The following is a 12,191-nucleotide window of genomic DNA, read 5'->3' on the forward strand; positions in this document are numbered from 1 at the left end:
CTGCCTACTCGTCAGTTTTTAAGATCTTGGAAAAATAAAGGCATTGCAGAAGAGGGGTTACATATCAAGGCATACACACACTTGCAGCACTGAGACTTGATGTTGGGGTGTGCTTTTCCTTCCAGTCACACGGTGAGAAGACAATCCATCAAAAGGGGGGAGCCGAGGCAGATGCCGAGTCTGCCGCACACCGCAGAGAGCACGGTGCGGGAGGAGCACTTCTCTAGCAGGAGGGTGAGTGCCCACCTCAGTCTGGGGGCCAGAGGGATGCTCTGAGGTGCAGAGAAGCCAGGCAGGTGGCTTGCAAAGCCACACACTTATCAAAACCCTTGTTTGTTACCGTTGCAGTACATTGCTTGACAAAGTTTGGCTTTGACAAGTCCAGCTTTAATGCCAAATTCTCTGCTGTGCAGTGATGAGGATGCTGCTCCTGGGGTTCATGTGGGCAAAGCTTTCCTCTGCAGCTGAGAAACACCATGATGCTGGGAGTGGTGGTTCCCCTCCTCCCACCTGCTCTGATTTAAAGATAGACAAGGCAGTTTGCAGAGTCAAGTTGCGTGATGGAGGCAGCCCCGTGGCCATCAAAATCTGAGAGATTTCAGTGCTGTCCCCCTCGGAAAGAGGAGATGACAGTCAGGCTATTGATGCTGCAGTGGGTAATTTTAGCCCAGGCACACGTGTTCTGTGTAACTTCATCAGATGTTAACAGATGGGCCCTTCCATGGAGAGGGTGGATGTCTTCCTACCTCTTCATTGCAGCTTTGCTGTTTGCGAGTTAAAAACCCTATGTTTGTTCAGGCTGTGCTTGTTGTTCTCTTTCTGCTGCTCCTTCCCTCCCTCCCTGGGCTTTGTGCCACTGGAGCTTCAAGGCCCAAAGGATTAAAGGATTGTGTCTTGTAGCTGTGCCATGCAGAAACCTTGCTGTTCACGGCTTCTCTGATGTGCGGGAAGTTGCAGGAGAGAGATGTGGGTTTAAAAGAGGAAGAAAGCTGGTTTATAGATGCTTTTTTTTTTTTTTTAGCTCATGTTTCCTTTTAGTTTGCTTTGTGTCTGGTAGGACTCTGCCCAGTTTCCCATGCCCAGACAGTTTAATTTTTTCTTTTTCCTTTTACCATGAAGATGGGAAGAGATTACTTCTCCCATAATAGTCTCTTCTCTTCTCCCACGCTGGCTGGGGAGGACAAGCCCAGCCACTGCTCTCTCTGTGTCTTTGGGACAGGACAGCATGGTCCCTGTGTTCCTCACCCCATGAACCTTTTGTTTTGGTTAAACAGACTCTCTCAGTTGACTCTGAGTCTGTTTTCTCACAAAGCTGATTCATGTGGGTCAGAAACAATGGGGACTGATTTGGTATTTGAAATTGTTCTGAAACTTTGGCTCAGTCAAGAAAGTTGACCTCCAAAGTGACCCTGCCACAGAACAGGTCTGTTGGTGGAAGGTACAAACAGTGTACAAGAAGGTACAAGCACTCTGAACAGTGAACAACCTGTGACCAAACTGTTTATAGTGCTGAGCTGTGATATCCTGTGAGCACATAATAATGTATTTATTTATCCACTCAAACTGAAAAGTGGGTCTGATTTCTTGATTGCTTCCTAATGCCAGACAGTTGGATTACAGGAATTTTCAAGAAAAACCTCCACATCCTATCTAAAGTTTCAACATTTTAATTGTAGAAACAGCTGGAGGACTACTTGACAAATATCCTGAAAATGCCGATGTACAGGAACTACCATGGAACAGTAAGTAGAAATTAGTTTGCTTAAATGTCTAAAGAATATTCACTTTACAAATGCTGAATTTGTTGGAAGAAGACATGCAACTTCTGCAAGAAACATTTTACAGCTGTTTTGTGAGCATTTTGGCTTAGCTGATTTCTCCAACACAGATGTACTGTGATTAAAACCAAAGGAATGACTCGATGTTAGAGGTTGCTGGTATAACACAGTGATAACCTCCTCAAGCTGGTCCAGTCCAGACAGCTGGCTGTACATGTATGATGTAGTGGACTTCTGTGTAATTCTGCAGAGTGCTTAAGATGATAAGTTAAAGTTTTAAATACTTAAAAATTGGAATCCAAGCCATATTTGTAATTGCTCTTTCAGTCTGGGCTTTGTGTGTGGTTCTGGGTGCAGGTTTGTCTCAGGTTTCTAGTCTGTGCAGTTCCACTGGACATCAGTGACATTGAGTTTGTGCGAGTGTGATACCGAGAGGTGAATGGGTATTCTGTCAGTTCCAAAGGGAGATGGTAGTTGGCTTATTTCCCCAACTCAATGCTCTTTGAAATGAGGACAGATGTCAAATCAAGCTTCAGGCCTATTTTAAGCAAAAATATTTCTTTTGAAATTCATCCTCGAATGTTTCTTCAGAAGCCCTCACCTGTCAGCCGCGGCTGTGACATCTCTTGGGGATGGTAATTTATTTCCCCTTTTTTTGGCTGCTTAATGACTGTGTTACTCCATCTTTTGTATTAGCAGCAAAATCTGATGCACGCACTGAGTAGCTGCTAAGTTTAGTGACATTTCTGAGCACAGAGTGATAACTGGGAACACCTGGTTTTCAAACAAGCCAAAAATACAGACTGAACTTTGGGTTTCTGTAGCAGCCAGTTCTCTTCCACTTTTGTTGTTGTTGTTAGATATTCTTCTATTTTGCAGGATTTCAGTTGTGTGGAGATGTTGGGCAGCTCATAGTTGGATGTTGTATATAAAAACTGTGTGCTGTCTTGCAGAGCTCAGTGCTGAGCACTGCTTGTTCCACTGGACAAAGCGCCCATTGGGCTTGCCCCTTGTGCTCTGGATGGCAAGAAATCTTCAGTTTGAGGCTGAGGAAGCTGCATTCCTTAGAGTGCTTCTTTAGGGGACAGGCTGTGGAGCTTAATTCCAGTGCAGTGAAGAGCTGTGTCAGTCTGCGTGTGGAAAAGAGTCATCTTTTGTTCTAGAAGCAAGATTGGGATAACTTGGCAATTTTGATCAGTAGCATATGCAGAGCGGGGGAGAGTTATTTTACAGTGTGGATCCATCTTGTCACTTTTAGGCAGGCATTGCCTTTTTCAAATATTTTGGAACATTTCTGCTCCTATGAGAACGTGGGTGATGCTTTGGCCAGGCTGTGGTTTGAGACGAGCTGCACGGTGGGGGCCAGGGGAGGAGCCGGGCGGCCCTGCCTTGCCCAGGCAGCTGTGGGGTGCTCCCCTCCTGGGCTGAATCACCCTTCTGTCCCCAGCCCCCGGAGCCAGATGTCCCTTTCCACATAAATTCTCAGTTTATTGTTGGCTTTCACTGGATTTGGCCACAGAGAAGTGTTCAGGGAGGACTTTGCTGGCCATGGTGGTGGCACGGGTCCTGCAGGCGGTGCTGGAAGAAAGCACAGGGAGGGAAGTGCTTCCTTTATACAACACCAAAACAACCCCCACCATTCTCAGGCAAGACTAAAGTGAAGATTTTTGGCACTTTCCCTGGAACTCCTGAGAACAAAATGAGGGCTTTGCTCTTCTTGTGGGTGAGAAGTCTTTTGCCTGGATACTGACAAATGCTGTAACTGTCTTAATCTTGGAGCACATTTGGACTCCTGTGTGTTCCTCTCATCAAATCCATGCACTGAGAACTTTTTTAAAATCAGGAACTCTGCTAAATCAGGCATGGAGTTGCAAAGGCAAGCTGAGACCTGCCTGGAGTGTAACCTTTGGTCATTGCTTGGGTCAGTAGCATCTCCAAGATGTTTTTTACATCTGAGCTGCACAGTTTAATGAATTTGCTTTTTTACTTCTTTTATTTTTCATTTGTGGTTAATTTATTATTTGCCAGTGAGAACAAACTGCTTTATACACTGTCTGGAGATGTGCCATGCACTGAGACAGTTGAGCCTGCAAGTCAAGCTTGTGGTTTTGCTGACCTGAAGTGTCTGGTGGGCTAAGGATCAGGTCCACAGTGACTACATAACATTGTAGAGGCTGTACATCCTCTAGCTTTTTATATTCAATAATTTCATTTTTTTTGTTTTGTGATTTATGTGATTAAATCCCATGTTGTTTCTTCTTCTTTCCAAAACCTTTTTATAGTACTTTTGGGCTGAAGTCCTTCAAAACAATTACTGTTAAAATGAATGTTGTGGGAATCTCAGTGTGTTAACTGTTCCCACTTTTTTTCTGGAAATTGGAGAAATACAGTCTCAAAATGCTGAGGCTTAATTGGATTCTGTATAAAAATTTTATTAATTGGACCTTTGCATTATTTCTGTATGAGTTCCCATACTTGAAAGATGCTCAAGCAAAATGAAAAATAAGATTTGATTGAAGCACGTGTATGTGTGTAATGTTTTGCATGAACTTAGAGAGTAAAAACCTCATCTTGAGTGAAAGCAACACGATATAAGAACAGCTGAGATGTGAGAATGGCCACTGGCTTGCCTCTGATGTAGCCCTTGGATCTGCAGACCTTTGTGGAGGTCCCCAACTGACCCATCAGTATTTTTAGTTATTGCAGTTGAAATGCAGCACATTTAGGGTCTTTTTTTAATTTGTATTTCGTATAAGCAAGTTTTTTTTGTGTAAGAAATTGTGCTGAACAATATTGTTCTGAAGCGTGTGTAGTTCCATTTCATTGCTAGTGACCAGTGCTAATCAGCTTCTGATGCATTTTTGAACCCACTAAATAAAGAACAAGAGTCAAAATAGAAATAGGAAAATACGGCATGGAGAAGCTGAATCCTTTCTGAAATGCAGATGCTCTTTGAAATTTTTACTTACATAAATCATGCATGCTCCACATTGTTGGCAGGACAGGATGGTTTGAACACCTTGCAGCTGGTTCTCCACCTTCCATAGCCCGTCCTCCTGCAGCCCATCACTCCCGTCCGCCTTTATATTTTTCTTTTCATTGCCACAACAATGTCATTGAAGCTTCATTCTCTAGGCCCGTATCTCATACCAAAAACATCCTGCTGCGGGTCACTGTGAAACCAGAGCGGGATGCCAGATCCCAGGGAGGCAGCTGGGCAGCGCAGGAATTCCGATGTGACGAAGATGAAAGCTCCTGGCTGCCCTGCCTGCCTCTCCCGGTCTCTCTGTGAATGATGAGCCCCTCGGATGAGGGGCACTGTGACAGTAAAAATAGCTAATGTGGCAGTAATTGCAACAATAAATCATTCCATCAGATGTTTTGCTCTATGCTGAGGAATTTTCCTTCTAACTGGAGGAATTTATTTAAGGGGTTTTTTTACGAACCAATGCTTGATCAATGTGTTGGATGGGCTCCTGTCATTGCTGTTGCAAAGACTGCTTGGCTGAAGAAGAGGTTGCTGTGCTGCCAGACAATCTTTCTTTCTCTTTTATGTAGTGGTAGTTCTGTTTCTGCAAGTAATTTTTCTTCTTGGTTTTTCTTTTTGCTTCTTTGAGGACAATTATTTCTCTGCATGCAGTGCTCCTCAAATTCCTGCCAGCTTTCTGGTTCCAGCCAGCATTTTCAAAGGGCTCTGACATTTATATGCTTTTTGTGTGTGTGTGCCCACTGTGAGAGAGATGCCTGGGTTTCTGATTTGTCTGATAGGAAATGCCATGAAGAAGTTAAAATGGGATCCAGGCAAAGAACTGGCCTGAGAGTTTGCTTGGGACCTCTGATAAGGGTTTGTAGGTTAAGCTGGATTTTTTCAGGTGCTTTCCACCCTGCTCTGAGCATTGCTGCAGAAACAGCTGAAACATTCATAGGACACACCTGGTGCTTTTCCAGAACATGTAGGGAGAACAGAGAGAGCAAGATGGTTAGTAAAATAGCATGGAATGACGGGTTCTAACCTCTTTCTGAAAACAGGCTGAAATCACCCTAAAATCAAAAGATTAAATTTGTCTCAGCTAAGTAGAAGTTACTTTATGTCCTTGAGATACTCGGAGGGAAGCAATAGTGTCTTTTGTTCTTCTCCGTGGCCTTAGGTGATACGGGAAGTTTGGGAAGGTCCCAGGAGCAGCTGAGCATGAGAGAATGAAAGGAACTTTGGTCCTACTGCTGTTTTCTGTAAAAAAATGATGGTATTGGGAAGGGAGCTTGTGCTAGCCTCATCATAATGGCAAGATAGACTTTGACCTGAAATTTACTGATACTTTTTGGTATACTGGGTGTCTGAAAATGTCTTTGAGACTTAGGGGTCCACCCATGTAATTCCTGTGCAAAATTGGATTTTGCTGATGAGGGCCCTGAGGCTGGTTTGCCAAAGAGCAGGTGACAGTGTCCCTTTCCTTGAGAAGAGAGAGCCTTTCCTTGGAGTTGCTGTGGGTATGGGTGGGCATATCCTGAAGCTGGTACCGTGGCTGCCTCCTGTCCCAGCTGCGATCAGGAGCACGGGCTGAGCCCTGGACTGCAGCCCCAGCAGGGTTCATTGCCAAAATGTGCTGTTAGAGGTTCCCTCTGGCTTTCTCGCTGGCCAAAGGGACAGTGACAGCTGCCCTCTCCCTGCCCTGAGCACCTTTCTGCACTTGGACAGCTTTATGTGACAATAAATTAGAAGTGCCTGGGTGCAGACAAGGCTCTGCTGTGTGAGGCGACTCCTTCGCAGGGCTGTGCCTGCACAGGACACCCTGGCAGGGTGTTTCTCCCTGCTGAAGGGGCCCAGGGCTCATATCCAGCAGACTGCCAGGAATGTCCCGCTGTGCCAAGAAAAGCCTGCTCGGTCGAAATTGCCCAGTGTCCTATTTTTAGAGGTGAATGTAATCATGCTGAGCTTTCTCACTGGCTTTGCTCGCTGTTATGTTCCCTGCAACCCCTGCTGAAGCAGGAGAAGCCATAAGGAGGCAGGTTCCTTGACTTTGGGATTTGAATTTGCTCTCCTCCTGCCTCACTGTGGCTTTCCTGTGGATTTTTGGTTCCTGGAACCGGAAGGGCAGTGCTGTGTGTGCAGCACTGACCTGCTGCAGTGGCCTTGGAGGATGCTCATGGATTGTGTGGCTGAACCCTCATGTGGTGTCTCCATGGGGTAGGGGGCTCAGAGGGTGTGCCCAGCTCTGGGCATGTGTCCTCATTCCCTTTCCAGTCTTTCTGTGAGGGTCCCTGGAGGGAGGAGAGGATTCAGGCAGCCAGCCAAGATCGCACAGACCCCCCAAACAGTTTCAAATGTGAGTCCTTGTTTCAGCCAGAAATCCAGGAGGGAGAATACAGGGGAGTCCCTCTGATACATTGGAGCTTGATTGCCCTGAAATGTGTTCTCCAAAGTACATCTAAAATAAGCAAACAGAAAACTCAACCAAACTACTCTCCTTGGTCTTCTTGAGGATGCTTAAGTGATGCTGGGTAACATCTGCTCAGGATCTTCTGTAGGTCTCTGTGACAAGTCACCTTGATGAAGCAAAAACTTTTGTAGATTTCAGAGTTATAAAGATGGGGGAATCTCTTTCTCTTTCCCAGATGGAGTTTGTTGGAGTAAGCCAGCTGTCATTCATCCACGACCTGGGACCAAAGGGCATGTGAGTTGTGAGCTGTGTCTTTGTGAGTTATGATTCACTAAGAGCATGGCTTTATACCTAAATGCTGTTAAAATTAATAGCTTTCCTTTCTCAGCAGTAACTGACTGGGGAATATTTTGCCATCTAGATGTGAAAAATTATTACTGTTCAGGCTGAAATGCTACAATTTGGAGAAATGGTTTTGAGACTGGGCCGCTTTGCGAGACAATGCTTACGGGGTTTCCACCTTTCCCTCCCTGCAGCCTGTTGAGCCATTTAATTTTCTGCTTCCTGTGCTATAAACCAGGACCTTGAGCTTCTTAAAACTCCATTATTTTCTTCTGGGCGGGTTATTTTTACCCTTCACCCAGATTTCAGGGTATAGCACACTTGGGCACAGTTGGAGGTGACAGGAGCCAGCTCTAAGCACAAGGGCTGGGGGTTCAGCAAGCACCCCCTCCAAAATTCCCCCTGCACCTCCAGGTGAGCTGCATCCCCCACCCTGACCCTGTTCCTGTCCTTGCAGAGAAGGGTTCATCATGAAGCGCTCCGGGGGCCACCGCATTCCTGGCCTGAACTGCTGCGGCCAAGGGAGGATGTGCTACCGCTGGTCCAAAAGGTACTGCTGGGGTGGCACAGGCGGGGCTGCCACGGGCTCCCTGGGCACACAAAAATCCCCATTTGTCTTTTTCTTCCAAAGACTCTCAGGGAGAGAATCTTGCTTTTTTTATGAAAGCCACAGAATTTCAGGTTGAAGGGGCCTATTCCTTGCCTCACCCTTCAGTGTGGTGGGTTTTTTCTTCTTCATTGGAGTTCACAGAAGGGACAAGTTACTCCAGAGAAAATCTGGGATTTCCTAGAGCTGACAGAAATGGCAGTGACCTCCCAGACTGTGCCCAGCTTTCCCTGCTGCGGGAGCACGGGTGGCTTTGTACTTTCAGGAGGGAATGTGGCTGATGACCTGCCCCAGGCAGATTTCAGCCTGCTTTTCTGAGCTTCCCTTCCTCAATTTACAGAATGAAAATCAATTAATTGAAACACTCTTTGGACCGCTTCAGGGTGGGATCAAACCAGATGTGACCTGCAGCGCTAAGGAGCTGTTTGGTGCAATTAACCCTGGCATTAAATACATTGCCTCTTGCTTGTTACTGCCGGTATTGAATCCGTGTTTTCTCCTGTTCCCGTGTCCCTTCCTGCTGCAGACAGACATCATTTAATGTTCCCATCCCTTTACCTTCTGTGTTAGGTCTCGGTGTTGCCTGGGGCTGCAGCACAGGGAGATGTGTGCTGTGGGGGAGTACCTGTGTTACCAGGCAGCATCCAAAAAATGCAGGGTGTATTTCCTGGAGCACGCCCTTCCTAAGCAAATCTTTCCATTTGAAAATCCAAATAGCCCGTATCTGCATTACAGCAACAATTTCTTGGTCGATGGAGCTTCCCCAGGTGTTATGCACCTTTGGATTTTAGCATCACCCATGGGCCATCATTAGTTTTATCTTTAATAGTTTTGTTTTCCAAGAAAACCTTTCTGCATTCTTGTGAAGAAAAGGTCCCCTTTCTGCACAGTCTTTCCAACATTTCTTAATTTAAGTTTGCAGAAGATCTGTATAGTGAAAGCGCAAGGAGATAAAGATGTGACCTTCCTTCAGGTCAAATCATTAAATTGTCACCATTTATGGAAAAAAATACCTTTTCCTCATGATATTCCTCAGTTAACCCTTCATTGTGTTATCCAAGCTGTAGTGGGGACAGTAGCACATCCAGCTCTGATGGATCTCCATTTTCTTTTAGAGCCTAAAAAGGGAGTGGGAGAAGTGTTTGAGTGGGATTCTGTACAGAATATCACAAGTGGGACACTAAATTCCCATCTTGGCCCACTGGGACTGACAGTTTATGCATTAATAAATAAGCAAATAACAGTAGTACTTCCCAGAGAGGGTTATTTAAAGGAAGGATTTTAGGACATGGAGGAGGATAGTGGGGTGAAGCTGTGAATGGGCACAGGCAGAACTCCTCAGGCATGTAGAGCTGCCAGGGAAAAACAGAAGGGAGAATACTTGGAAATATACCCTGTGGGATGTTTAAGAGTGAAAATATGGGCCAAATAGAGAGGGGAGGTATTTTGGCACCAAGTGAGAGGTGATGCCAGGTAACTCTTTCAGGGCTCTGAAAGCAAGAAAAAAATTATGGGATCTAATAAAAAATTATGGGAAGTAGATGAGGAGCTGAGGCTGTTACTAAAGATACAAGAATGAACAGATTTTTGCAGTGTTTTGTGTTGCTTTGTGTGTTTCTGAGTGTGCAGAAGAATGAGGCAGAGGTCTGGTGATGGAGACCTGTGTGGGACAGAGGGGGCTGGTTACCCCAGCTACGCTGCAGGGGGAGAAAAAATTAGAAATGCCATTCACAGTAAAAAATGTGTTTTTTCCCAGAGTTGCCTTCAGGCTACAGTATTTATGTAAAACCTGCCGGTCATCCCTCCTCATGTGTTTCTAACAGGGTGCCTGTTGCTTGGCAATAAAAGCTTTCCAAAATGCCTTGTTCATATATTTTGATAGGAGTGAAAGTGATCCTAGCATCAGAATTAATGTTAGAAATGTCACATAACTCCCATATAGCATACAAGCTGAATAAAAATCAGGGATGGAGGAATCCTTGTTGTGCCTTGCCTCGTGCTAGGAGGTTTACGACCAGGGATTTTCTCATGGGTTTTGTTAAACAAGGGAACTGGTATTTTTAAAGACTCCTGTAAAAAGGAGTTATGGAAATAACTGTAAAAGTCCTGTTTTGAATTTAAACTCATTACCCAAGTTCATAAAATAGACACTTTTCTGCTCAAGAAAACCACCCCCTGGTCTAGCTCCTGAGAATAATTTACCATTTAGTAGATTTCCCTGATAAATGATTTGCACTTGTTTTGAAGAAGCACTTTTCCATTTTATTAGCTCTTTTCGTGGCTCATGTTTTAAGGCCTGGCATGGGTGTGAAATCCAGGTGATGTGGTTGCTGTGTCCATACAGGTGGCTGGTGGTGAAGGACTCGTTCCTGATGTACATGAAGCCTGATTCAGGGGCCATTTCCTTTGTCCTGCTGGTTGATAAGGAATTCAGCATCAAGATAGGCCAGAAAGAAACAGAAACTAAATACGGGTTGCAGATCGACAATCTCTCCAGGTAAGAAAACAACTTGGTTTATCCCCTTTTAGTTTGCTTTTGCTTTTTTAAGGAGGAATCAATGCCACTCTGCAGGAGTAGTTAACAAGCCTGAGTGGCTGCTGCTGGTGTGCTCAGACCTGCTGGGGATTTGGCCCTCATGCTGATCATTTCCGATGTCTTAATGAGGCGTTTGGAGCCTCTGTTTGTCCATCCCTGCGGTTATTGCTGGGGCCTGGGGGCATGGTGCGTGCTGAGTTGCACAGTCTGGTTTGGCAGCAGTTGCTTAGGTAATTTTTTAGGCACTCTATTCTCTTTATGCTGCAAGCAGGGATGTTTTCTTCTGCATCCCAATGGAGTATTACTGAAGAGACATACTAGTGGAGGATAAAGAGATATGTAATGTTTTTATGTTAGTGCACAGTATAAATTCATCTCTTTAAAAAATACAACATTAGCTGGCTCCAACTCCCAAGTTAAGCTGGTGCTAATAATTTAAACATGGGTGGTTTTTTTGTGCCTGGCAGTGCAATACTGTTAGTCACTCAGAGCAGCTCAGTGCTGTGCATTCTTTTGCAAACAAAACAGCCAAGTCCCTACGTTTTGTGTAAATAAAACATGACTGGTACGGATGCATTTGCCAACATGGACAGGCAGAGAGGAGCAACCCAATTAAATGTAAATGGCGTCAGCCTCCTGCCCTGTGCACTGTGTGTTCTTACAGGTCGCTGATTCTGAAGTGTAACAGCTACAGACATGCCCAGTGGTGGAGGCAGGGCATAGACGAGTTCATCCGGAAACACGGCAAGGACTTTCTGACGGAGCATCGCTTCGGCTCCTACGCAGCCGTGCAGGAGAACACCCTGGCCAAGTGGTGAGGGCCTGCTACCTGCCTGCCCTCAGCACCCCGGCTCTGATGGACAGATCTGGTAGCTGTGGGGGCTGGTGGTAATTAAAGAAGTTGAAAAAAAAAAATGGGGCTTTCTTCAGCAGGGACAGAGTAGCAGGGCTGGTGGCAGGAGCTCTACATCACAGCTCATCGCGTTTTGCAGCTTCAAGTTGTGTTTGAGTTTGAAAGTGTTGGGTGTTTGTCATTGTAAGGATAAAGAGAAGAAAAGGGAATCAGCAAATGGAGATCTGGATATAGTCGGAGGGTGACTGAGCTGTATGCACACAGCAGTCCCTGAGGAATCCTTCTGTCCCCAGTGTAACCTGATTGCACTAATCCATCCCCAGCAGTGCCTCAAAAACTGGATTCTGGCTGGAAGCAGACCAGTGCTTTCACTGCAGCTTCTGCCTTGCAACAAGTGCTGCCTGAGTACTTTCTATAAATCAAAGGAAACACCACTCCACCATCCTTTCCTGAGAGACAAACCTGGCTTGCATGTCAAGCAGAACCCAGGAATATTGTGTGAAGTTAGCAGAAGTGCCAAATGGCACTTAGTACTCCCTTACTGTGCTGTTTCATCAAGTTACTGATAACAGTATTGAATTCTCCCTGCGTGTTGTCCTGATTCTGGAAATTAGGATTGTGTTTGCTTTTGAGAAGAGAATGTAAGTGTCATTAACACAAAACCCCATCGCTTTTCAGCTGTGTACTTTGTTTAATG

At 45.3% G+C, this 12,191-nt stretch overlaps 1 protein-coding gene across 1 annotated transcript in view; it reads left to right on the plus strand.

The window, feature by feature from the left end:
- The window catches only part of PLD1 (phospholipase D1), a 57,518-nt gene that overhangs the window by 19,239 nt on the left and 26,088 nt on the right, over window positions 1–12,191 (plus strand). The window contains exons 5-10 of the mRNA XM_082288434.1: window positions 126–234; window positions 1,677–1,742; window positions 7,392–7,450; window positions 7,956–8,048; window positions 10,450–10,602; window positions 11,306–11,455. Coding sequence (XP_082144560.1) covers window positions 126–234; window positions 1,677–1,742; window positions 7,392–7,450; window positions 7,956–8,048; window positions 10,450–10,602; window positions 11,306–11,455 — 630 coding nt within the window. The remainder of the gene's footprint in view (window positions 1–125; window positions 235–1,676; window positions 1,743–7,391; window positions 7,451–7,955; window positions 8,049–10,449; window positions 10,603–11,305; window positions 11,456–12,191) is intronic.

The sequence above is a fragment of the Coloeus monedula genome, assembly GCF_965178545.1.
Source record: "Coloeus monedula genome assembly, chromosome: 10".
In the NCBI taxonomy this organism is placed as follows: Eukaryota; Metazoa; Chordata; class Aves; order Passeriformes; family Corvidae; genus Coloeus; species Coloeus monedula.